Consider the following 26,844-nt stretch of genomic DNA (forward strand, 5'->3'; position numbering starts at 1 on the left):
GGCACGGACTAGCTAGTTCGGATTAGAAGCCTAATCCGAACTAGCTAGTCCGTGCCGCGTGTAGCCGCGCGGCACGGGGTCCGAACTAGCCGGCATTTAAAAATGGCGTCGGCCGGCTTCATGCAAATGAAGCCCGGGAAAATTCAAATCCCGGGCTTCATTTGCAATTGCGGATGACTACATTACCCCCACTAGTTCGAACTAGCGGGGTAGTGTAGACATACCCTTATACATAAGAGATAGCACATGCATGAATGATTTCAGTCATGCTAGGGTACTTTGTTGTATATTTTCTACCCTAATTGTTGAGTCATAAGACATAGCTTTTCTTTTCGAGTTACTTTTTCTATTTGCATAACTTCTTACATACATTCTCATTTCTTTTCCCAGAGACGTAAAACCAGACAACATTCTCCTAGATGAGCAAGGTAAGAAAAAAACAAAGCTTGTGTATCTCTGCAGCTCCTGCAAGCCTATGTCCTGATTCTCCTTCTCCATGCAACTTGTGTGCATATTTATCCCTGGGAAAAGTGGGCATAAGACACTACTGCTCTGGGATGGAAATATTTTACATTAATTTTGCACACAGGTTATGCAAAGCAAGGAAGAATGAGTCTCAAGTATGTTTGTCATAAACTAAAGCTTATTTTTACTAGCTCTTATATTTTTAGGACTAATGGTATTTCTGGCAGAGAATAAAACGTGCTGTTTTTCTTAAAAGATTTTAATATGTTAGCTTCCAATCAAATTAACTATTAGAAAATAATTTTGTGTCTTACCAATCTGCTAGTTGGTAAACAATGCTGGGGTCCTATTTCCACAAATACCTTATGCTAAGGTGCCATAATAGTTTGTCATCATTGGTTCTTTAGAGTTATGAAAAGAGGTATTTATATATTTGTTTTGAGCTTTAAAAATGCGGCTGTATTCACCTATCATGTGCTTTGGGTGCTTGGGCTATATAATAAAAATCACACCATGAAATAAAAACCCTGCCTATAAATATCTTCTCCTAAGCCACACACTCTCTTTATCAACCATAGCGAGGGGGTGGAAATGGATGGGCTTTACAACCTGCTTGGAAAGTTAGCAAATCTGGTCTCTGGTGGAACAAAGTGGGAAACAAGATCAGGACTCTTCACTAAGAATGTATTAGCAGCTCTCTGCTTTAAAGTGAGGGAGCTCCAGCTTGCACGCCTCTTCTGATCTCAACTGCAGTAGTGTATCATGGGGAGAGACAAGCAATCTCTCAGGCAACCAAGTTTTAATCTTTTTCTGTTTTTAGAGATTCAGCCAACAGCTTTAATTCCACCCAAAAGCATATTGGAAGCTGATGCAGATCGCAAAGCACTATAAAATTACTGAGCATAAAATAGAATGACAGGAGAGGAGAAAACAAGAGGAGAAATGGGTTATACTCTACCCTTGATTCAGGCATAAAACATCCACAGATGTCAATGGGGAAACCCCAGGCAAATACAGAGCAGAAAATAGCCTCATAAAAGAGAGAGAGAGTGGTTTGCATTGGACTAGATTTCTAGCTTGGCTTGAAAGTAACTATCCCTCCAGCAAGTTTTGGAATAAGTGGTTGACCTGCTGCAACTAACATTGGATTTCTTTCTTGTTTGCCTTGACAGAGGAGATGAATTGGTCACAAATTTTATATGCTGCACCTAAAGTAGTTGTATTGTGATGTGTCTATTATATAAATAACCTAGGAACGGCCACCTTAACAATATGAAAATGGAATTTGGCTTGTAGCCAGCTGCTTTTAAAGAGCAGACTTGGTTATATCAGAAGCATGAGGAGAGTTAAAGAACTAAGGTATACTGGCGCTCGCTACAACCCAAATTTACCTCCTTCACTGCTATATGGAACTGTATATCTCTATGCACGGTGTTTGGAAATCTCTTTCAAGGACCAAAGAGAAAGTGTTTTATCTTCCTTCGTTAAAAATGTTTTTGCTCTGGAGAAGACACTTGAATGCAAACAGATCAGTGAGCTTTTGATGATATATAACCAACTGTCTGACAATTTCTCCACATATCCCTCTGTCGTCATCTCTTTTCAGGTCAGGCAGCATTGGTCTCATATGCATAATTCATATAGCTATCAGACAGCATCCCACAAGAAGGAAGAAATGGCAGGAATTTGGTACTGCTAGCTTATACTGACCACAAGCTGTTTGGAAGACTCATGAATAAGCCACTTTATGTTTAAGCCATGTTGGTTTATACATGGGTTTATGCAATAAAGAAAAAAAAAGAGAGAGCCAGGCCTGCCTGAGAGAGCAGGTTTTTTTCCAGCCAGAATACAAGATATTTGCTGTCTATTACCTAGGAGCCCCAAGTCCAAACTGGGATGGGAGAAGACAAAATTGCCACTGCCACTTGGGAACAGCTAGATTCCTTAGTACATGTAAGCATCTTTGGACTTGTGGGTCCTACATAGTGAGCATATTATAAAACTTGTAGAGAATATAAAATATATATACTGCAAGCTCTTTATTTGCAGTAGGAGCTGCTAGCTGGAGATTGCTGTATCTTCTGCCACCTGGAAAATGGGCATACCAGTCAGGATTAGCTACTCCTGTGGCAAGTACAGTGTTCACTTTGATACTCCCATAAGCCAATTCTTAAAAGCAGCCCAAAACATCAGCCGGGATATGTGTGCAGTAATTCCACAATGAAATAGATTCCAATCTATCTATACTTCTTAGTTATACAAAACTGGGCTGCACATCTAACAAGAATAGGTATTTTCATGAGCTTTTCTGTCAAATACATTTTGTCATGCTGTTATTTTGGGATTTCTGGTTCCAGTCCTGGCCAGAAACAGGGAAAGCAGATGTAACCACCAATGGACAGACTTGAACCTGGGACATCTGTGTAGGAGCCTCTTACAGCTTGAGCTATAAAGCCAACTGGCTCTCAGCTTAGGCTGTAGAACTTTCTTGCTCTTAGCTCTCACTGTACATGGTCTAAGTGCCATTACTTTGGACAGTGAATCACACTAGGGGAAAAAATACTAGTGAATTAGAGTGTTCATGTTATATGAAGCTGATAGAGAAGGTGCAAATTATTCTTAAGTATCCATTGTTTGATTAGTTAAGTCATTAGGACAGGAAGGCAGTGTGCTAGCCAAGTGATGTCTTTATTCATACCCTTGTGATGGGTCCCAAACTTGTAAATGAAGCTAAGTTCCAACGCTTTCCTGTGTATATGACTTGTGAAATTGGCCTGAAACAACATGATGACTTTGAGATCCATTAATCAGTGCCTAGGCAGGTTAAAGTGTTCTCCAACAGGTTTCTGTGTGTTGCCTTTTTGGATATCTGATTTGTGTCCATTAATTCAATCCCATGTATACTGTCCAGTTAATGCCAGTATACATGGCAGAGGGGCATTGCTGGCATTTGATGACATAGATCGCATTAGTGGATGTGCAGTTAAAGGAGCCTCTGAAGTAGTGGCTGATATGGTTGGGTCCAGCGATGAAATTGCTTGTGTAGATGTGTGGACAGAGTTGGCACCAGGGTTGATTGAAGGGATGGGTTCCTGGATTATTATGATGGAGGCGTGCTGCATGGTTACTAGAAATAATTTGTTTGAGGTTAGGGAGTTGTCTGTAGGCGAGAATTGGCCTTTCCCCCAGAGCCTGAGAGAGTCATTTTTCAGAATAGGTTGTAGATTGTTGATAATGCATTGAAGGGTTTAAGTTGTGGGCTATAGGTGATGACAAGTGGAATTCTGTTGTTTTCTGTTCTTGGCCTGTCTTGAAGTATTTCATGTCTGGGTACCCTTATGGCTCTGTCAGGCTCTGTCAAGCTGTTCTTTCACTTCTCTGGGTGGGTATTTCAGTTTTAAGAATGCTCTAGATAGATCCTGTAGGTGTTTATCTGTGTGGAATTGGAACAAATCTGGTTGTATTTTAGGGCTTGGCTGTAAACAACAGATTGAGTAATGAGTCTTGGATGGAAGCTAGAGGCATGAAGGTACGTGTAGTGGTCAGTAGGCTTCTGGTATAAGGTGGTGGAAATGTGTCCATCATGTAAGTGTACTGTAGTGTCAAGGAAGTGGATCTCTCATGTGGACTGATCCAGGCTGAGGATGGTGTATTCAGGAAGATTATTGATGTTCTGTAGTTTCCTCAGGAAATCGATGGTGTCTTAAAGATAGCTAGTTGTGAGGGCAGCATAGGGTCTGAGAAGAGAGTCAATATAGCCAGATAATCGTGTCGTAAGTGTGCCAATTCTTGAGATGATGAGTCATTTGGGATTTCCAGGTTTGTGTATCATGGGTATTAGATAGAAATCCTGATCGGGGATTAGAGGAAGTGTTTGTGTAAATTTGGTCCTGAGCAGTATCAGGGAGCTTCATGTGTAGTTGTTTTAGGGGTAGTTTTTTTTAAACAAATTCTTTAGTAGGATCAGAGGAGAGAAGCTTGTAGAATCTGGTGTTGGTGAGTTGTCTGGTCACCTCCTGTTCATAATCTGTTCTGTTCACGATGATCATGGCATCCGCTTTGTTAGCCTCTTTGATTATGATGTTAGAATTGTTTTTGAGGCTGTGTATAGCATTGTGTAACTGGACTTTTAATACTCCATTCATCTGAAGAAGTGGGTTGTATCCACGAAAGTTCACGATACCATCTCCATGTTGTGTTAGTCTTTAAGGTGCTGCTAGACCATTCATTGTTTTTTAAGTTTTATCCAATTACAAACTAACTCAACTACACCTCTGAAGCTTTTGAACATATTAGGTTTGTGAATTACACAGTGATAGGGAGAAAATTTGCCCATCGCTAATGTCTACACAGAAAGTTATCCATATTACTCCAAGATTGGGAATTGGAAATTTTGATGGTCACCTTGCTCTCACCCAACATGATTCCAAGAAGCATCTTTTGCCATTTTGTTTAAGACAGGGGTCGGCAACCTTTCAGAAGTGGTGTGCCAAGATTTAACTTATTCATGGATCTGTGTGCCAGGGGGAGGGAGAAGGGAGCAGGGACAGGCTGGGTATGGTGACCATATTTTCTGAACCAGCTGAAGCTAGGGAGAATGTTTTAATTTAAATTATTTAGCAGATTAAGCATTTTAACTCTCTCATGTGAGTTTATCAGGCTTCATTTTAAATAAAGTAAAATATTAATTTTCATCCAACACAAAAGGTTTCAATGTTTTTTTTATTTATGGCAAAGGTGAGGAATCTTTTTTGGGTCAGGGTCACTTGGTCACAAAATCAGTTGGGGACTACACAAATGAGAAACAAAAAAACCTCCCCCAAAACCCTCCAACCCTTACTCATGTGGCCCCCAGCTGAGACACCTCTCTCATCTGGTGTTCCAGCCTCACAGGGTGAGGGGAAGGGGTAAGGAGGATTGAGGTTCAGCATTTCCCATCGGCCAGGTTTACTTTCCTCGGGTGCTGAAGTTACCGGATTTTACGGAGCCCCTTAAGCTCTAGGGTAGGGACAAAAAAGGGCTTTAGTAAGTGAGATAGGGTTGCCAGCGAGTGGGATATGGGTGGAGGTACAGGATCTGGAAGGGAGGTGAAGTGTAAAAGAGAAGTGGGAGGGAGAAGTTGCAAGGTCCAGCTGGGAGGTAGGGTGCAGAATCAGGCTGGGAGTAGGATGTCTGCCAGATGGAGGGAGCAGGGGCAAGGGAGGGTGCAGTATGTGGCCAGCAGGGACAACGGGTGGATGCAGGAGTGGTGTAGAGGTAGGTGTCTGGCCAGGAGGGAGGGTGGAGGAACAAAGAGGGTGTCAGAGGAAGCTGGGTGTGTGAGATCTTGGCATGGGGGAGGGGAGTGAGTGAGAGGGATTGGGGTCTGGGGGTCTGGGCATGAAGTGGGATGCTTACCTGGCTTTGTGCCCCCTTGTAGCAACTGTCGTGATCACACAGTCCCAGGACGGCTCCAGTGGTGGCCACGATAGCAGAGCCTTCCATCTCTAGGATGGTTGGAGGCTGGAGGCAACGCTGCCTCCGCTCCAGTGCTGCCTCCTCCCACCGCAGCATAACCTGCTTCAGGGAAGAGGGAGGGTTCTCCAGAGGCTGCACAGGAGAGGAGGGGTGGGGCTGAGTTCCCGCCCCACGTGCCTCTGAAAATTGGCCCATTTGCCACTTATGGCAGGTGTGTCATATAGGTTGCTTACCCCTGGTTTAAGATGTTGCTTAAAGGCCCCCCTCCCCCAACAGCCAGTTCTAAGGTTTCCCTGCTTGCTTGCCTACCTTGCTGAGGGACAGCAAAGCACTTTTTTCCTCTGCGTGCTCTGGTTTCTCTCACTCAGTACACCAGAGCACACTGCAGCATGGAGCCGGAGCTGCCCCAGACACTCTGGTGCTTCTCCTGGATGTGTTGCTGTGAGCCTGGCAGCACGTTCTGCAGGCAATAACAGTCTTCCTGGTGTGCCCCACTGGGGGCTTGTGCCTCATTCATCCCTCATGTCCTTCCACTTACCCCTCCCTAACCCACCTTCCTGCTGTACAATAAAAGACAAGTGTTCATTACAACAAAGCCTCTTTATTGAACAAAACTGGGGTGTGGGAGAATGAAACTGAGGTGACATTGGGGAAAGAAGAAGGGTGGGAGAGGGAATGGGGAAACCTAGGAGGAGGGAGCTGGCAGGGGGACTCAAGGAGAGGAAGGGGGAGGAGAAGCTCAGGGCTCAGGGTTGGGGGTCTCGCCAGCCAACTGTCTCCCAGCACCACAGGTGTGGGGGCCTCAGCATCCCTGGGGGTATGGAGAGGGTGAGGAGGAAGAAGCGGGAGGGGGAGAAGGAGTGGAAGGAGGAGCAGTAGCTGGGGAGGCAGCAGAGGCTGGAGAAGCAAGAGGCAGCTCCAGGGTCGATGACCACCTGGGGGGCACAGACCGTCCTGTCCCCCGGGATGCGATCCATGGCATCAAAATAGGGGCATGGGTCTGGGTCTGTCCGTGGTTGGGAGCTGCCCCTGTGGCCCTGGGATAGGCCTGCCACAGCTCCTTTATTTTCATGCGAACCTGCTCGTGGGTTCGCATGTGGTCTTTGGTGGCCAGGCTGGTAGCCATCCGCCTGTAGACGGTTGCGTTCCTCCATTTAGTGCAGAGATCATGGACATTGGAGGCATCCCCCTAAACCTGAATTAGGTCCCTGACCTCCGCGCTGGACCAGGCAAGTGCCCGCCTTTTCTGGCCCCTGGCAGGCTCCTGGGGGCTGGCAGACTGGCCCTGGGGAGTGGTGGAGGGCTGGCTGGCACTGGATGCCTGACTCATGCTGGGGCCACTGGGTCAGATGCAGCAACCGCTGGCTCTGGGCTGCCAGGGTTGGAGCTGGCACATGCACTGTGGCCAGAGTCTACCCCTTTAAGGGCTCCGGGGAGGGGGGAGGGAGAGGAGTTTTCTTGGTTGTGCCGTGAGTGGCCACCAGGGCACCCTGGGAAGGCCTGGAGGCCCCCTATTTTGAAATAAGCGTCTACACAACGCTTATTTCAAAATAGCAATCTTGAAATTGGTACTATTCCTTCTGGAATGAGGTTTACTAATTTCTAAATAAGCTCTCTGCTATTTCGATTTAATTTCAAAATAGCAGTTTGGCTGTGTAGACACTGGTAAAGTTATTTTGAAATAATGACTGTTATTTCGAAATAGCTTTGCTGTGTAGAGATACCCTGAGAGGCCCTCAGAGGGCATGTCTATATTACAGAGTTTTTTCAGAAAAACATCAGTTTTTCTGAAAAAAACTTCATTTATGTCCATATTGCAATCACTTTCTTTCAAAAAAAAAAAAATTGAAAGAACAGAGGGGTTTTTCCAACATTGGTAAACCTCTTTGTACAAGGAAGAAGCCTTTTTCGAAAAGAGCTCTTTCGGAAAAAGGCATGCGTGGATGGGGAAGAGGGAGTTCTTTTGAAAGAAAAGGAAACAAGAAAAAGCAAGAGGTGCCCTGGTGGCTACTCCGTCCATAGTAATCACAGCTTACATGCGAGAGAGCGTCCATTCAGAGTGGACGCTATCTTTCGAAAAAGCAGATCGCTTTTTCGATGCGCTTTGGCAATGTAGATGCTCTCTTTCAGAAGATCTCTTCTGGAAAAGCTTCTTCCGAAAGAAGCCTGCAGTCTAGACATAGCCTCAGTCTTTAATGTATTTATCCTCACCACACTCTTGTGAGAAAGAGCAGTATTCTTATATTCATTTTACTCATGAGGTGCAGAGGCATAGAGATACTAAGGGCTGGAATGTAAAAGGTATTTGGGCACCTAAAGATGCAGAAATCATTTGCAGTTAGGTGCCTAGACACTTCTGAAAATCTCACTTTGCCTATCTGTATCATTGGAGGCCACTTGTTCAGGGTCCCCTGGGAACTGTGTGGCAAAACAGGGAGTTGAATGTGGCTCTCCTGATGCCCAAGCTCTTACCCTTACCACTGGACCACTCTTTGTCAAAACAACAACAACAATGGCACTTGATTGACCGCTGTTTCTCTCACTATCATCTTTGATTCTTGGTCTATCAAACTAACACATTGTAAAAGCATTAAAGATATTTTTAAAAGAATGTCATGCAAACATGAATGACAACAAGTGTTTATGAATACATGTGTAATTGTAATGGGTGTCTTATGTGAAGTTAATTTATGTACTGAAAAGATGAAAAAAAAGCATCTTGTCCTTTGAAAAGCCACTGTAAGTTACAGTTGATAACTCTGCAACCATTGCTGTGTAGGTGGAAATCTGTATATTCATTTGCCCTTATGTAACTCATTTTAGATATAATCAGATGCTTATATGAGCCGGAATAAATTGGACATTTTTAATGACTAGAAAACAGCTCTTCAAGTTTGATATTTAGTAAGGCAGAAAAATAATGGTTTTTTTTTTTTCATCTGAAAAAACTGGGACCTTAAAAGAATACCTCCAGGGTCTATTATGACCATTTAATGAGGGGCAGGTGCCACATTGCCTGCTCCTTTGGTAAACAAGCATCATATGTTTTCTGAATAATTTAATGCCTGTCTAGGTTATACAATGTTCCATTCATGACTATTTTATTAATACATCTTTTAAAATGTCTCTATTTCTAAGGTCATGCACACCTAACAGATTTTAATATTGCGACAATAATCAGAGATGGTGAAAGAGCAACTGCATTAGCTGGAACCAAACCATATATGGGTAAAAAATATTATCTATTCATCGTCTCCTCAGTTTACTTTGAAAGGCTACTTACTGCAGACCACTTTATAATTCCTGTTTAACACAAAGTAAATGAACTAATTTAACATATTAATGCATGCAACTAAGCCATTCAGAGATGTTAATCAGTCCATCAAGATGTGTGAATGATGTTCCTCAGAACACCTCATTACCTAAGTACCCTGTAAGCTGTTCAGCTTCACAGCTATTTGTTTAGCCCCATGCAGGCTGCATAGGGCAGGAACCTGCAGCAGCCAAGGGACGGCTGACCACCCTCACCCAGTCTTTGCCATGGGCAGGGTAGCCCAGTCCCAGCCCAACTATACCACAGCTGGGGCAGGTTGGACAGCCTGGCCTCAGCCCAATTCTGCAGTGACTGTGGCTTGTCCCCAAACAACCCCCATCCTCCACCACAGACTGGCCCTGGAACACTGCCCCCCACCTGCTGTAGCCCAGGTGGCCTGGGCTCCCCCCCACACAAGCCACCATGACTAGAGTGGCCAGGCCCTATAGTTCTTCAGTCCCACACTTCCTCTTGCACCTTTGCACCCCACCCTTTGTGCTAACCCTACCCCCATCCCAGAGCCCTTGCCCCAAGCCCTCTGTCCCAGCTAGCATTGCCAACTCTTTCAGAACAAACTGGACAACATTAATGAAAATTAGTTGGCAAACCTAGTCCCAGCCTTGAGCCCCTCATCCTCGGCCCTGCTACAGAGCTTGCACCCCTAGCCAGAGCCCTCACACTCCTGCTCCCCAAACCTCTGCCCCAGTCCTGAGCCCCCTCCCACACACAGAACTCCTTGGCCACACTGATTTTTGTCATGTGCCTTGGTATGAAGGTGATGTCACACATCACTTCCATATTGGTGCACATAACAAAATTCATTCCTCTCAGGGATGGGAAAATTCACTGCTTATGACCTTTTTGTGTTGGCTTTCCTGCACCTCCCAATATCTTCATCAGATCTGACTGTTCCTGGAAGGTACAATTCCCACTGGCTTGGGTAGGAAGTGAGGGCCCTCAGCACCTTGCATGACTGAGTAAACTATCTGGGACAGGAGCTCTTTCTTGTTTGTCTTGTAAGTCCCCATCTATGGCATTAAATAAAACGTATGATGGCCATAAACCGATGTTTACTCCAAATCTGCAGCTGAATGAAACGCATACTAGATACAGAGTGAATAAATTGTTTCCTTTTCTGTTTTTATTTAGCTCCAGAGATTTTTCACTCTTTTCTGAATGGAGGAACAGGCTACTCTTTTGAAGTTGATTGGTGGTCATTAGGAGTGATGGCTTACGAACTTCTTCGTGGATGGGTGTGTTGTCCTATGATGTTTTTATATGCTGGTGTTTTGAGATTTTTCTTAATGATCTTCAAAAGGAAAGAATTGTATTTTTTCATATTTCTATTTTATTTTCCTCAGAGACCCTATGACATCCACTCCAGTAACCCAGTAGAGTCTTTAATTCAGCTGTTTAGTACTGTAAGTGTGCAGTATTCATCAGTATGGTCAAAAGAAGTGGTTGCTTTATTGAGAAAGGTAAATACTTTTTCTTCAGTACAATTTCAATTGTGTGGTCACAGATTCCATACTGACTACAATATGTACAGGGCTAATTAGAAACTAGTCTTCTGTTCTCCTTCAAGACATTAACACATGCCCAAGCATTGAAAAGGGACAGCTCCTTTATGACTTTATACAATGCTTAGCACAATTTAATTGCTGCAAAATATAATTTGATTAGTCATTTTCTGCTTTATCCATCTTCTTTTCTGTTAGTTAGCAAGAGAGGTGTATTACTTGATTGGTTTAAGTAACATAACCATATACTTACTCAAGTTAAGATAGTGTAGTGTTAACATAACTGCCTGTATGGAAATGTATTACCTTCAATACTCTGAAAGTCATTGCTGACTGTTGAAATAACTACCTTTCAGGATAGAATGATTGCAGCGTAAAATACAGAGGTGTTTAGAGTTCCCGCTGTGGTAATGCTTTCTTGCTTTCTTGCTTTCTTGCTTTCTCCAATTCTGCACTCATTGAATCAGATTCCGATTTGTCTAGTAATTAGAAATGTCTTTGTTCCTTTCTTTTCTGGGAAAAAGATGCTTTGTCACTTTCATTTGATTGTTTATATTTAAGAAAGTCTGTTGATTTGAAGCTGATGTTCGTTTTCTGGCTTCTATTTATTATAGGATTCAAACAAGTAGCTGATAGTATAAAAGAGATAAACTCTTCACTGACAGCAAATAAGTGACTTCAATCTATGTTAGAGTTGGGGGGACAATTTACATAATTAGATTTTACTTTAGTGCCGTGGCCACTGACCGGTTGATCATGATCAACTGGTCAATTGTGAGGGCTCAACCAGTCGATTGTGAGATGTTTGGGAGCCCCCCCTTTCCCCTCACCCCAAGAAGCCCCACTACCTACTTCCAGCGAAAATGGAGGTAGTGCCAGCTTCCTGCGGGGTGGACAGAAGTTGGGCCCAGAGGAGGCGCACGCGGGGGCTTACCTGTGACGCGGGGGTGGGGAGTCCTGGGAGGAGGCTCGTACAGGAGACTCGCTGCCCCCACTGGCACCCTGTCCCCTGCTGCAGAATCTTGTCTCCTCCACCCAGCATCCTGTTCCCTCTCTCCTGTTCTGCACTGGCACCCTGTCCCCTGCTGCATTTGTTCTTCTGCTTTTTTTAGTGGAAGAGCAAACATACTCTTTTGGTAACCCCTTATTCCTTGTGGAACAAGGAATAAGGGGGATTCCAAAAGAAGGGTTTTTTCTAACATTTGGTCCAGTCTAGACAGGCCAAATGTTCGAAAAACCTCATCCTATATAAGAATTGGGAAAAAAGTGGCAGTGTAGAGTGTATAAGGGCTGGGGATAGCAAGAGATGGAGAGGAGGAGAATAGAGAGGGTGAGGCTTCAAGGAAGGGGTGGGGTCTTGGGGGAAGGATAGGGCAATAGATTTTTGCTTGTTCTAAGATTTAAAAAGTGGGTGTAAAAAGGTTGGAGACCACTGCTTTAGTGAGAAGCAGAGTTATAAGTTAATATTGTAATAAAAATTGCTTAGCAAGTTCACATGCGCCATCTACTGGGTTAACTCATAGAATGCACGCTTTTAAAAACAGATAACTTAATAATAAATATTTATAATCCAAAAGTTATGCGTTATTACCCCTAAACCAAGAAGTCTCCCGTGTCTCCAAGAATCTCACTTTTTTTTTGTTCTTAAACAGTTTTGTTCTGCTACAATTTTTCTAGCTGAGGAGACCTGCATGAGACAATCTTTGGAGCCCAGCTTTCCTAAATCAGCTGGCTGAGGAATTGCTGAATAATGTGGGGCATTTCTTCCTGGTATGAAGGGGTCACCTATACAGCACTTCCTGATTTTACCAGGCAGACCAACAAGTGGTCAAGACTAGTAATCAAATGTTTCTTCCTCCTGGCCCCAAGTTGAGGAATTTCCCTATCAATTAATCCTGATAGGTTCAGTAATGAGTCACTGGTAGTTCTACAATACCTAAAAGCATAATGACATTGATGTAGGATATCTTATTAGCCCTTCAAGTCTTATAAGTAGGATTGTATTCAAGAGTGAAATATGGGGATAGCCATGGATGGTGGATTACAGGAGGCAAGCCCACAGCCTCGCCCCTGCAGCCCAGGGTCCTGTGGGAACCAAGCGCTTTCCTTCACTCTAGGAGCAGGCCATCCTTCCCACAGTGGGTGGTGTGTAGCCCAGCCTTCCCGTCCCAGCCATGGAGCATGGGGGAGCATGGATGGCACGTGGCTCCATCCTTCTCTGGCCCTGGCCAGAGCACTGAGGGTGAGGAGTGTCTCCCAGCCTTGGCCAGAGCATGGCCCTGGAGAGTGGGCAGCCACACCTGACCACGGAGCATGGGCAGCATCTGGCCCCAGCTTGCCCAGCCTCAGTAGGGCTGAAGCCTCGCCAGTTCCTACAGACTGGGGGAGATGTGCTGAAGGGGGACCAAGTGGGAGGGGGGCGGGCAGGCAGTTTGGATAGACATTGCCTTTCCCTGCCTCGTATACCTGCTGCCTGTGAGGATGATGGGAGATTCCTAACTTTCCACTGCGGTCTAAGGCCTGCAGCCCTGTGCCTTCTGTCTTAGACTCCTACCCCTGCCACCAAGAGCCTCCATGGGAGCTAAGCCCTCCCTAGTCTAGGGGAATTCCCCCAAGTAAGCTCTTACCCTCCTGAGAATGGGTGGTCCACCCATCACCCCAGAGCATGGGCAGCCTGCCGTCTTCCCTGGCCTCTCCAGAGCACAGGCAGCTCCCACCCTTCCCCCCCAACCAGTAGCCACCCCCAAACATGAGTGGCCCATGTCCCAATCCTTCCCACCCTCCAGCATGGGTGGCCTGCAGTCCAGCCCTTCCCCTCCTCCCCCTAGGCAGGGGCCACTAGTGGCTCACTCCCCAGAACATAGACAATCCATGGTCCATCCCCTCTGGAGCATGGGGGGCAGACAGGTGGGTGGACAGGTGCCCACCCCTCCCCCACCTCAACCTCCCCAGCCCTGGAGCACAGGGAGGGTTAGCAATGCAGGACTGAAGCCCAGGCAGCCCCAGGAGACTTAAGGAGACGTACTGAAGAGAGGGGGGTTAGGAGTGGAGTGTGGGTGGAGCCAGACAGGCAGTTTGGAAAAGCATTGCCTTCCCCTGCCTCTTAAACCCACCACCGATGCTAATGTTTGAGTTCTTCGCTGTGTCTAGACTGGCCGCTTGAATTTCCGCAAAAGCACTGATGATGTTTTGCACAAAAAGGGCCAGTGTAGACAGCAGAGATTTGTTTTCCGCAAAAAAGCCCCGATTGCGAAAAAGTGCTTTTGCGGAAAAGCGTCCTGCCAATCTAGACGCGCTTTTCCGTAAATGCTTTTAATGGAAAACTTTTCCGTTAAAAGCATTTCCGGAAAATCCAGAAAAAAGTGTAGACGAAGCCCTTGAGTTTGCAACCTTACTGATTTTTCTTTTAATTTGCATCTGACGAAGTGAGTCTTTGCCCACGAAAGTTTATGCTCCAATAAATCTGTTAGGATATGTCTACACTACCCCGCTAGTTCGAACTAGCGGGGTAATGTATGCATACCGCACTTGCTAATGAAGCCCGGGATTTGAATTTCCCGGGCTTCATTAGCATAAGCGGGGAGCCGCCATTTTTAAATCCCCGCTGCTTCGAACCCCGTGCAGCGCGGCTACACGGGGCTCGAACTAGGTAGTTCGGACTAGGTTCCTATTCCGAACTACCGTTACTCCTCGTGAAACTAGCGGGGTAGTGTAGACATACCCTTTAGTCTATAAGGTGCCACAGGACCCCTTGTTGTTTATGCAGATTCAGACTAATACAGCTACCCCTCTGATATTTGTCATCTTTTAACATAAGTTTTTTGCATAATAAGTTTTTGTCATTTCCCACAATTTTTTTTCCCTCTCAGTTAATTATAAGAACATGATTAAAGGCAGAATGCCTGTTCTTTCTCAGGCCAGACCATGCCTCATTGCAGTGTTTGTCATTTCAGCTATTGACAGTGAACCCTGAGCATCGATTTTCCAGCCTCGCTGATGTTCAAACTTCAGCCTACTTATCAAATGTCATCTGGGGTGATGTCTGTGAAAAGAAGGTGGAGCCAGGCTTTGTTCCTAATGTAAGCAAATGTGATGACTTATCAGACTCCCCTTGTTGAACAATGATCACTGTTTACTTAATAAGGATTTCTATGGTTGAAGGAACTCCTAAACGGATTAGCTGAAGCATACCATTTTCATAAATCACAGAATTAAGCCAATGCCTTTATACCATTCAAACAGAAAGGCCGTCTGCATTGTGATCCCACCTTTGAGCTAGAAGAGATGATCCTGGAGTCAAAACCTTTGCATAAAAAGAAAAAAAGACTTGCAAAAAACAAGTCCAGGGACAACAGCAAGGACAGCTCACAGTCAGTAAGTCCATCCTTCAATAGCTCAAACAATCCCGGGACAATAATCCCGCGACAAAAAGCAGAGGTGTTGAAATCTAATTGTTTTAAAAGAAGTTACTTTGCATGGTGGTTTTTCATTCATATGTACTATAATAAAAATGTTCAGTCAAGTGAATTAGTAAAATGAGACGTGAGGCAAGTTGGAAATATTGATGACACTAATAAATGTTAATGATTCAAAGTTTTGAGTACCTCACTTGAAAGAATAATAAAAAATTCTGCAGTATGTATGTATTGCACCAGAAAGGAAAACTAAACACAGTAATTTAAAAATGTGAAAGAAAACAAATTCCTCCATTTTATCGTCAATTTAGGCTGAAATTCCTGCTAGTTGGTTAGATTACTTCATGTGCATATAGACACAGCAATGAGCCTCTTGTTTCTGTAGTGACTTCTCATGCACATGATGTTTTGCTTATTTTCAAAACAGGAAAATGACTATCTCCAGGAGTGCCTTGAAGCAATCCAGCAAGACTTTGTCATTTTTAACAGAGAGAAGTGAGTGAGGGGGGATCTTTTCAAAAGAAAAAGGGGCTTCTTTTTATTTAGTAGAATTGGAATTCACAAGAACGGATTGACAAATATAAGAATCCAGTTCTGCATTGTTGACTTCAATGTAGCAGATTCAGGCCCTATGTTTTTGGGGTTTTTTAAACTTAAAAAAAGGGAATGGAAAATATCCCCAAAAGCTTAAATTAAGATTTAAACTGTATAGTTTAAATCAAATATGCTAAAAATCATGTGGATTCTAAAATATTTATGATTCTGAGTCTTGAATACACCAATAATACCCACCATTCCACTGTATTTTGGCAATAAGGCAAATTAAAGAAATATGGTAAAATATCATCCTTGCTCGACAATGGGTGAATGAAAGAACTGCAATTAAAATATCTGCTTTTAAATTAAACAATATGGGTATGTCTACACTTAGACCCTAGTTCGAACTAGGGATGCAAATGTAGGCCTTCGAAATAGTCAATAAATAGGAATTTAAATATCCCGCGCTTCATTAGCATGATCTCGCCAGCGCGTTACTCCGATCAACAGCTGTTTAACCCGCCGGCGAGATCATGCTAATGAAGCGCGAGATATTTAAATCCCTACTTCATTGACTATTTTGAAGGCCTACATTTGCATCCCTAGTTCGAACGAGGGTGCAAGTGTAGACATACCCTATGATAGGAGGCAATTCACTCTAGGCGAGGAAATAAATAAGGAATCCCTCTCTAAACAAGTCATGCTCCTAAGTAAGCACGTTACAGTAGGATACTAGATATTCCTTTATGACTTGTACAGCACTGCATATGCCATTGTGTTTAAAATATAGTAAGAATACATCTTCAGCGGTTCAGAGTTCTGGTACCCTAGAGTCAAAAAGGCTTTTAAACGGAAGGACTTATAAAAAAATTATGAAAATGTTAAGCTATGGGTTGGATAGATCTCAAATTAGCAATGTTAAATAGCAAATTTCCATTGACTACTTGATTAGTTGATACGGGGGTTTGCTGTGTCTCTTACTACATTTAAAAAATGCAGAGCCACAGTGGTCTCGCTCCGAGCATGAATCGGGACAGCTGAGTCCCTGTGGAGATGGTACTGGAGGGAGCTGGCTTTTAAACTGGCTCCCACTCCCCCCGCTTGCTGCTTCAGATTCAGAGGCAGCAAGCGGGAGAAGCAACTAGTCGAGTGGTCACTCAAATACCCAATAAGTCTAGGCTTTTCGGGTAGTTGACTAGACGTTTACACCCCTATCTCAAATATGGAACAAACTCAGATGTTTGTTCCATGTATCAAATTTGTTCATGCATTTGTTTTGTGTATTTTAGTTGATACTTAGCACATAAAGGGTGTGTCTAGACTACAAGGTTTTGTAAACAAAAGTGGACTTTTGTCGACAAAACTATACCTGCGTCTACACTGCCGCTGAGTTCTGTTGACATAACTTCAACAGAACTCAGCAGTTTTGTCGATGGCTGTAAACCTCATTCTGTGTGGAATAACGCCTTCTGTCGACAGAAGGCGTTATTGCACCTACACTGTCCTTTGTGTCTACACTGTCATGTCGACAAAGCAGCTTGCTTTGTCGACAGAACTGGATGTAGTCTAGACGCTCTTTGTTGACAGAAGCTTTGTCGACAGTATCTGTCGACAAAAATTCTGTCAACAAAAGCCTGTAGTCTAGACGTACCCAAAGAGAGAATTTGCTGCATTGGCTAAGTCATTCCTTGTCTAACTGTCCCCAAACTGGGATTTCCCTCCCATTTAGAAGGAATCTAGCCATGGCCCATTTAGCTTTCTGAGACCTAAAGGGTAGTTGCCAATAAGTTAGCACATGTGGATGGTAGGGGCACCTTAGAACTCATTTTCCATGTCAGGTTTTTCACTCATTGTTTCTACAAACATTTTAAGTGTAGAGAAAGCTTTTAATATGTTACTCATATGTTCTGCACAGGTTGAAGAGGAGTCAAGATCAAATGAATGAATCTATTTCTCCTCCTGAAACTACTGATGAAGCCGAGACAGAAGCTGAATCTGAGAATTCCAATATAAATATGTGTAGCTCAGTATGTTCTTCTACAGGCAGCAGCTAGGACTACAGTTTCAAGGCAAGGGGCCAAAAGCCTACATGTCTCTTGAATAAATCATTCTCAGGTTGCACTGATGAATATATGCTATACACTGCGTACTATAATTGAAAAAAGTCACACAATCAGTATTGTAAAGCTGTAGCAGAGGTAGATAGTTCTTAAAGAACTGAATTCATGGATTTAAAAGATTGCCAGTTCTAAACACTGGCTTACCTACTATGAGGAAGAATACTTGCTATGCAACACCTCGGAGAAAATAGTTCAGTTTCTTTCTTTGCTCTTTTTTAATGGCAGACTCCTGACTCAGGCACATTTGAACATGGTAAGTGGACAGATCAGATCCTTGCATCTGAGCAAGGAGCACACAGTAAATGTGTGTGTATGAAAAAGATTATGACATTTCACCTTTGAACTTCCCTAGAACTAAGATTGCTCTTGAGAGGGTAGGCCTCTTGTGTAAGTTAGAGCAGCCCTGAGGCTGCCCTAATTAATCACAGGTACTAACAGCCTCATGGGATTAAATAGCTGAGGAGCAGGTAATTTAAGAGCACCTCAGTCACACCCTCTTTCCGCTGGCTGTACTCTTTACACGTAGAAGCCTCTCTGTCAACTCAGTGCTACTGGATGCTTCTCCTTGCACTGGGCTAATCCTTGAGAGGCTGGATATACTGGCTTTACAATGAGAATCTGTTAGTGGAGTGGCACAAAGTTGCACTGCACCAGAGGGTCTGGTCTAAAATATTGTATGGCTATCCTTAGCTGCAAAGAACTGAACAGATTATAAGCAAATGAATCAAAAGTTACTCTATTTTTTCAACTCCTTGACTTAGAAGGGCATAAGTTCTATTGAATTTAGGTTTTACTGGAAACATATAGGGTGGGTAGCTACAAAATGCAGCTCAATAATGGAAGAAAGGTTATGTCAATTTTACCCTTTTGTTTACCTTATTCAAAGTGTAAAATAAAGAACTGTACATAATCTATTGATACCTGTCTTAACTTTTCATTAGGATAGGAGATCTCTTAACTTTGCTCCAACTATGGATATTGCCTAATTGTTTCAGAAGCCTTTTCCAGATTAGGCTTAGTGGGTTATTTTACTGTATAGCGGCTTTAAGTTACTGTTATTGAAATCAAGCCATCAGTTTGACTAAATCATTCAACTACTGTACTGGGCATATGTCTCATTTACATCCACACAAAAGCTATCAAAATGTGTTACCAGATCTTAATGAAGATGCCATGGTTGCATCCTCACTGTACATTCCTAAAGCATAATGGATAGAGAATGCTTTTACCAGGTGCAGACTCTTTTGAGGCAATTTCTGCTACGTTGATGTATAGTTTTCAGTGTCCATGAATGAAACAAAAGGAATAACCAGTGTAAAACAATTTTATATTTGTGTAAATCAACAAGACATGCTTACCTTTCCACAGTTTTATGTGGAAACTAGTAAATGGTGAAAATTGTGAGAACCAAATTTCCATAAAAATATTCAAGTGTGCAGGCACAACTTATGGGGGAAAAAAGACACCAAAGCTTTTATACCAGTTGCACAATTATATTTAGGACACAGCCAGGTAAATGGTATGTCCTGATAGTAAATAAACTATAGAAGACAGTTCTTGGTTCTTGCTAGCACGTCAACATCCACATCCTATCATTCATATTTTAGTCAGAGCTGTGAGAGCTTGAATAGGCCCTAACATGGGGAGTATTCTTTATAGAGAATAAATACCATCAAATTACATTCATGTTCCTAGATATTACTGTAAACGATCCCTGATCTAATAATAGGTTGAAATAAGGGTTGGCTTATTTTAGTAAAATAGATGTAAAATAAATACTCCCCTCCCTTTTGCTCCTTCCTTCACAGCTACAGAAGAATATTTACCTCCCCAGTTTCTACTTTAAAAGAGAGATTTGTTTTCCTTGTCCTTCTGCCCTGTAGTAGCATTCCAGCTGATTACCAGTCTGCAAAAGAATTCACACAACCGTCCTCCTGTGCTGTTCCCTCCAAAGGCACATTAAAGCATGTTTGAATAGAATGTATGATTTGGTCCTATGCTTTCAAAAGCTATGTTTACACAGCAGCATTATTTCAGATAACAAAATGTGTGTCTACACTGCAAGCCTTTATTTTGAAATAATGTCGAGCTGGAGGACTTCTTACTCCAATTCCTGTAACCCTCATTTTACAAGGAGTAAGGGAAGTTGAAGGAAGAGTGTACTTCCTTCAACTTTCTGCTGTGTAGACAGCACCAAAGCTGAATCAAACTATTTTGACTTAAGCTACACAATTGACATAGCTCAAGTTGCATAGCTTAATTTGACTTTTGCCCTGTTGTGTAGACATACGCAAAGATATTAGTGAACATTTTTCTAGGAACACTTTACCCCTTCACTCATTCATTTTGTTGTCATATTTACATTACATTTTCATAAAGGCAATGGATCTAAATCCTCAAATTTTTGTCTTGATCCAAGACTTATCTTGCCTTACTCTATCTCCCTTCTCCTTTCTGTTGCTGACTTCCAACCAGCCCAGTGCCCCATTGCAGAGAAACCACTTTTTAAAAAGAAACAAAATTAATATGTGCCATAAGCACCTTCCAAAATTACAGCTATTTACTGTTATTGCCAATTCCAGTGGCCATGTGAGAACACTCAATATTTGCATTTGGAATTGTGTCTTGTTTTTGATAAAAAAGATCTGTGAGATAAGTAGGGGCAAACACACCTCAACTTGCCAAGGCTCATATGTGAGTTGCTGTGTGTGGCAAACAGGCACAGATGCAAAATGCAGGGCGCAAAGAATTATTAATACAAGAAACTTTAAAATGTAGTGAGTCTCAGTCTGTTCATATAAATGGCTCTATTGTGTCAGTTTCATTATTCTTTATTTCTCATGTAAATAAATGTTCATCAATAAAATGATGGCACACCAGAATTGTGAGGAAAGTAGGTAAGAATGGGAATGAAATGAGCAACATTTCATAGGTGTGAATGCACTCCTAACTATTTACCGTCAGAAACTCCCTGGCTACGTCTACATTGGCAAGATTTTGCGCAAATACTTTTAACACAAGAGGTTTTGCATTAAAGTATTTGCGCAAGAGAGCATCTACACTGGCATGTGCCTTTGCTCAAGAGATGTGCTTTTGCGCAAAAGCATCCGTGCCAGTGTAAACACTTTCTTGCGCAAGAAAGCTCCGATGGCCATTTTAGCCATCGGGCTTTCTTGCACAAGAAATTAACATTGCCTGTCTACACTGGCCTCGTGCACAAGAACAGTTGTGCAAGAGAGCTTATCCCTGAGTGGGAGCATCATAGTTCTTGTGCAAGAAGGACTGATTTCCTACATTAGAATGTCAATGTTCTTGTGCAAGAACTCGTGGCCAGTGTAGACAGGCAGCATGTTTTTGAGCAAAAGTAGACGCTTTTGCGCAAAATCATGCCAATGTACACACAGCCCCTCAGTTTAAAGGGTCTCTCTGCAGCCCTATTAGAATATACTGTAATAGCAAAAGCAATAGAATCGCTGCTGTATTTAGCACAAGGTGCAAATAGTCTCTGGAGTTGAAGTTGAAGTTTCTTTATTGTTCATTACTTCCATTTTTTGTCACATCTTTTCTTAATCAACCAAGCAGAAATATGCTCAGTAGCACAAACACTAACAGCAAGGCTCCATTGAGGACATTGCTTCTTCTAGGTCGTTAGAGGCCAAATTCTGGTCCCTCAGAAGGCACTGTTGAAGTGCAATGTATTATTTCCTAAGGAAACAAGATCTGGAAAATGCTTGTGCACACACTATTTCTGCCTCGCTTAAATGCATTGCTAAACCTTGATCTCTGACAAGCAAATAACACAGCAAAGAGATTTTTTATCTTAAATATTGCATTCAAATTTACTTCACGTATACCCATCCAGGAAATAGTTTTACTGATGCCTATTTAACATATTCTCTAGCGAAGAGACTACATGCATATAGTAACTGTAAAAAGACAAGTTGTAACATGGGGATCGATCTTTGCTTTATCATTAAACAAAAAAATGAGGCTTAATTTGATGGGCCAAATTCATCCCTTGTGTAACTCATCTGAATGTTTTATAGCACTTATGTTTCAATGTTCTCAATATAAATTTTATATTTTGCTTTAGAAAAAATAGGTGAAAGGATTCTGGGCTATGCACTTCTGCATACTTTTACTAGTTCTCCTTCTCTTTGCTGTCTATGGTATATGTATTGTTTGAAGTGTGGTAGAATCTATAATAGTGATATTGTGAGAGTTTTAATGTTTCCTCTTTATTTGACTGGGCTGCATTGTCCTGATTTCTATGTTCCTATTGGGAGTCTTTGATTAAAATTGTATAATCTTTTGGACAAATTCGGCCTAATCCAAAGCCCTTTAAATTCCATGGTAGTCCTCTTATTGACTTAAGTGGACATTTCATTGGGCCCTTTTTGTCTATTTCAAATAATGCTCTGTGTAAAACTTAATTTGATATGTGTAAAATTTTGAGGGCAATAGGATTTTTTATTTTGTTCACTTTTCATAAATACCATGCCCCTGGTACACAATTTTTACACAGTCACAGACCCCTTTAGGAATCAAACGTTTAATGCATAGTTTATCTGCTACACAGTTAATTAACGTATTTTTTAGTCTGTACTTATATCCCTTGAGCCATGTCTATACTAGGAAATTATTTCAAAATTAATACATTTGACTTAATAACTCCTGAGTTAACACCTTCAAACTAGCATATCCATATTATGGGGAAGCCTTGAAATTAGTCCAAGACAGGCTCTGTCAATGTGGATGTGCTACCTTGACTAAGAGCCCCAGGAAGCACAGGGGAAGTAATTAGTTCAAATTACTCTGGGGAGTAAGTAGTTCAAAATAGCGGCACCAGAGCGTCCACAGTACCGTTATTTCGAAATAACTATTTCAGAATTAGCATTACTCCTGATGAAAAGTAGGAGAATAAATTTTGAATTCCATGGCCCATTATTTTGTAATAATAATGTTGGTGATGTAGATGCTCTGCTTATAAATTTGACTTTGGGGGGGGGGGGTGTTATTTCAAAATAAAGTCCTAGTGTAGACCAGGGCTCAGTTATGACTAAGCCTTCCATGAGCTGGACTGTAAGTGGGATAAGATCACAGAGTTCCTAGCTTTCTAATTTTTCTATCTTTGCAGCCAAGAATATTAAACATTTACTTTGAGTACTAAAGCCATCAATGCTAATCCTTGACTGAAGAAAGGAATGATTCTTTTCTAATGTTGTTTATATTATTTGCATTCATAGTTTATCAAATCTATTATCTAATTCAAGAAGCTTTTCACATTCCATAGGTCTTGCCCTAGATAAAGTTTTTAGTATTTTATCATTTAAACAGTTCTTAAGGGTTAGTAGAAGCAATTCTTTGACCATCTGGAGTTCTGAAAATTGAGATCACACTGTTTTCCCTAGCTTTTAAGTTTATATGCAAGGCCCTTTAGTGTAAGGAAATTTAAGAACACTTGTGATAGTGTGTGTTTATGGCTCAATTCCAACTTGTTACACCCCTGAAAAACAGAGTGGGAAATCTGGGAGTACAATAATGGCATGATAGGCAGTATGTGAATAATAAATCCTACAGCCAGAAATGCTCTTGAACAGGGGTGGGCAAAATACAGTCATGGGGCTGAATCTGTCCTGCTGCCCAGCGGGAGCCTCATGCAAGCTCCCTGCTTGCCCCACCCTTGCATGCCACTGAAGGTGGCCAGCTGTGGGTCCCTGTGCTCCTCTCGCGAGGTGCGCCCCAGGGGGGACTTTGTGTGCTGCCCCATGCCCCAGCACAATCTCATAGCTCCTGTTGGACAGAAAATGGCCAGTGGGAGCTGCCTGCTGTTTGCAATACAGGCAGCACACAGAGGGCTCCTCTTCTCTCAAAGGGTATGTGGTGCGCAGAGAGCACATAGACCTCATAGCCAGCCGCTTTGAGCAGTATGCAGAGCATGGCCGCCAGGGAGCCTGCCCGAGGGACCCACTGGGCTGCTGGCCGGGAGCCTCCTAAGTTAAGCACCTCTTTGCCAGAGCCTGCACCTGGCATCTCACCTCCTATGACTCCAACCCTCTTCCCCAGATCAGAACTCAAACCTTCTGCATGCCTGCTCCTACACCCATACTCCCTCCCAGACCCTGCAGCCCAATCCCCGTCCCCAGGGCACAACCATCTCCTGCCATAGGTCACAACTATAGATGTAAGCAAAACCTTATTGGTTAATGCTATCAACTATACGCATTACCACCCCCTCCTCCTCTGCCAGTAAATTTTTTAGTTGGCTGGCCAGCAGCCTGGCTCAGTATCAGCTCATACTGGGTCTGGGTCCTAACTCTGCCATGGCTCTGCATTTAAAGTGTATTAGGAGCTGGGCAGGCAGGCAGGCAGGCAGCCTGACTCAGTCCCAGCTTGCACAGGCTCCAGGACCTACTTCTGCACCGGGTAAGCCAGGCATGAGCCGGGACTGAACTGGGCTGCCTACCCGACCAGCTCCTAATACATTTTAAATGCAGAGCCACAGCAGGGATAGGTCCTGGACCCGCTTGAGCCAGGACTGAGTGCTTTAACTGCTTCCCTTATCAACTAATCATGTAGTCGATAAAAATTCTACAGACTACACAATTAGCGAATTATCCACTTCTTAACATCCCTAGTCATAACCCAACCCCCTATTTCCCTCCTTCACAACTGCCCCAGGTCTCAACCTCCCCCTTCATCCAAATGCCCTCTCAGATCCCACACCCGCTCCTTTACCCCAGTCACTTTCCCCAAGCTCCCTTCTGCACCCAATCGCCAGCCCACACTCCATACCTCCTCCATTAATATCATGGAAGAATGCAGTCCTTAACCATTCACCAGATTCTCGGAGTGCCCCCTCCCACCAAAAATCATTGTCCACCCCTGGGCTTGACACTCATGGCAGGGACTCTTTATTTGAAATAAAATATGAAGTACATGCCACTTATGACTGACTTTACCAGTGGCAAAAACAAGACTAAAAATGTGCTTTTTTTATTGTAGTGTAAGCAATGAATGAAATTTAAGTTATTGTAAGACATTTTCTTTCTGAATGGGCTAGTTCCTATTAACAAAGTACTTTTTTGTCTGAATCTTTCTGCACCATTTCTCTTTTGTACTCTCTCTCTTATTTTAGAGCCTGATGCTGCACTTTGTTATACAAATGAAACTACTACAACAAATTCATGGAATACAGCTCTCATTTGCAATTATTTCCACAACTGATCAGTAACTCTGGTTAACATCTCTAGTTCTCCTACCAGAACCACAATACTAAATTGAATCTGCATAAAATATTCAAATTATCTGCATAGTAATCATTCTTCATGATGCGTCTACACAATCTTTTTGTAGTTTGCCATAACCCATTGTAGTACCCATACATCATTTGTAGTACTATAATCCTCAGTTCATTGCTGTAAGATAAGTAACATCCTCTTTGCTCAGATGGTTCCATTGGACATTTCTGAAAATACTTTAAAAACTTTCCAATGAACTCCAACTGTCTTTCCTGGGAATTTCACATGACAATGGCATATAGGATTTGTCCCTTGAGAGTTAATTTTTTTGCTAACTATTGTTGATCTATTCCTTGCCCAAAAGAATAAAAGTACTAATAATGATTTTAAAAATGTAAGAAATGTCTACAACAGCATAAACTTGACTTAGAACAGCACTGAAATACTGATACCTTGCAGGCACCGCCTTCTTTTTTTTGAGTTATTTCAGTGCAAATCAGATATGTAAGTATATCTTTGTATTTTATGATAATACAGTTCTGTAAATTTTATTGCATGAAAATAACATCATATTATACAAGACAATTTAAGTTCTGGCAATATATTTGTGTTTTTGCATATACTGCAGAGAAATCATTGCATTTGTGGAGTAATAAATGTGTATTTTTAAGATACCTGGACATTTGCAATTATTTCTAGGTTTATTGCTTAAGAGAACTAAATTAAGTATTATAAAAAGATCAGGTAGAAGTCGCATTTCTTATTTACATATTCATAGGCTAGATATATTTACATAAGGGTTTAAACATACAACAAACCTATTTTAAATCTGTCATTATGACCATGGCTTCTCTAAAGGCTTGCTCAGTAGTATTATTAGACTAATATAATATGTCAATCAGTAATCCATATAGTAGTATTTGTAATTTGCATCCAAGATAAAAATGCAATTACATTCTCCAGTCTGGTATTTTGGTCTCTTATCCAAAATTTAAGTATCCTGGTTTTTAGGGGTAGGACACATTCAATTTAGACAATTTAATACAGTCCATCCAGAATATTAAGAGAATACTCTGAGGGGGCACTTTTTACATGAGCACTCCTAGGATCCAGCAATACAGCCATCAATGTACAGGCAGTCCCCAGGTTACGTACAAGATAGGGACTGTAGGTTTGTTCTTAAGTTGAATCTGTATGTAAGTCGGAACTGGCGTCCAGATTCAGCCGCTGCTGAAACTGACCGCCAGTTCTGACTTACATACAGATTCAACTTAAGAACCCCAAGCTTCCCCAAGTCAGCTGCTGCTGAAACTGATCAGAGCTGATTCCAGGAAGCCTGGGGCAGAGCAACTCTGCCTCGGGCTTCCTGTAGTCAGCGCTGGTCAGTTTCAGCAGCGCCTGACTTGGGGACGCCTGGGGCAGAGCAGCTGGGGTGCTGCTGGGTTGCTCCAGTAGCACCGCTCCTCAGCGCTACTGGACCAACCCAGCAGCACCCCAGCTGCTCTGCCCCAGGCGTCCTGATTCAGCCACTGCTGAAACTGACCAGCAGCTGCTGAATCAGGACCTGGGGCAGAGCAGCTGGGGTGCTGCCGGGTTGGTCCAGTAGTGCCCAGAGCGGCGCTGTAGGACCAATCGGCAGCGCCCCAGCTGCTCTGCTCCAGGGTCCAAAACAAAAGCCTGGTCTGCTGGGCGGGAGGGGGCACACTAGCCGTGCCCCGCCCCCCAGCAGACCAGGGACACGGGGAGCAGAGCCGCAGCGGCAGCGGGGTGCTGCGC

General features: G+C 42.8%; 1 protein-coding gene across 2 annotated transcripts in view; it reads left to right on the top strand.

Annotated features, from left to right (window-relative positions):
* Positions 1 to 25,734, top strand: part of STK32C (serine/threonine kinase 32C) — a 300,972-nt gene extending 275,238 nt beyond the window's left edge. For both annotated transcript variants that reach the window (XM_006136628.5, XM_006136630.5), the window contains 8 exons: positions 391 to 428; positions 9,061 to 9,150; positions 10,385 to 10,488; positions 10,597 to 10,713; positions 14,709 to 14,834; positions 14,998 to 15,129; positions 15,598 to 15,665; positions 17,623 to 25,734. In XM_006136628.5, the coding sequence (XP_006136690.1) occupies positions 391 to 428; positions 9,061 to 9,150; positions 10,385 to 10,488; positions 10,597 to 10,713; positions 14,709 to 14,834; positions 14,998 to 15,129; positions 15,598 to 15,665; positions 17,623 to 17,761 (814 nt within the window). In that variant the 3' untranslated portion in view covers positions 17,762 to 25,734. The remainder of the gene's footprint in view (positions 1 to 390; positions 429 to 9,060; positions 9,151 to 10,384; positions 10,489 to 10,596; positions 10,714 to 14,708; positions 14,835 to 14,997; positions 15,130 to 15,597; positions 15,666 to 17,622) is intronic.
* The last annotated feature ends 1,110 nt before the right edge of the window (positions 25,735 to 26,844 follow it).

This window comes from Pelodiscus sinensis, chromosome 8, assembly GCF_052426305.1.
Source record: "Pelodiscus sinensis isolate ZL-2025 chromosome 8, ASM5242630v1, whole genome shotgun sequence".
NCBI classification, from domain to species: Eukaryota; Metazoa; Chordata; order Testudines; family Trionychidae; genus Pelodiscus; species Pelodiscus sinensis.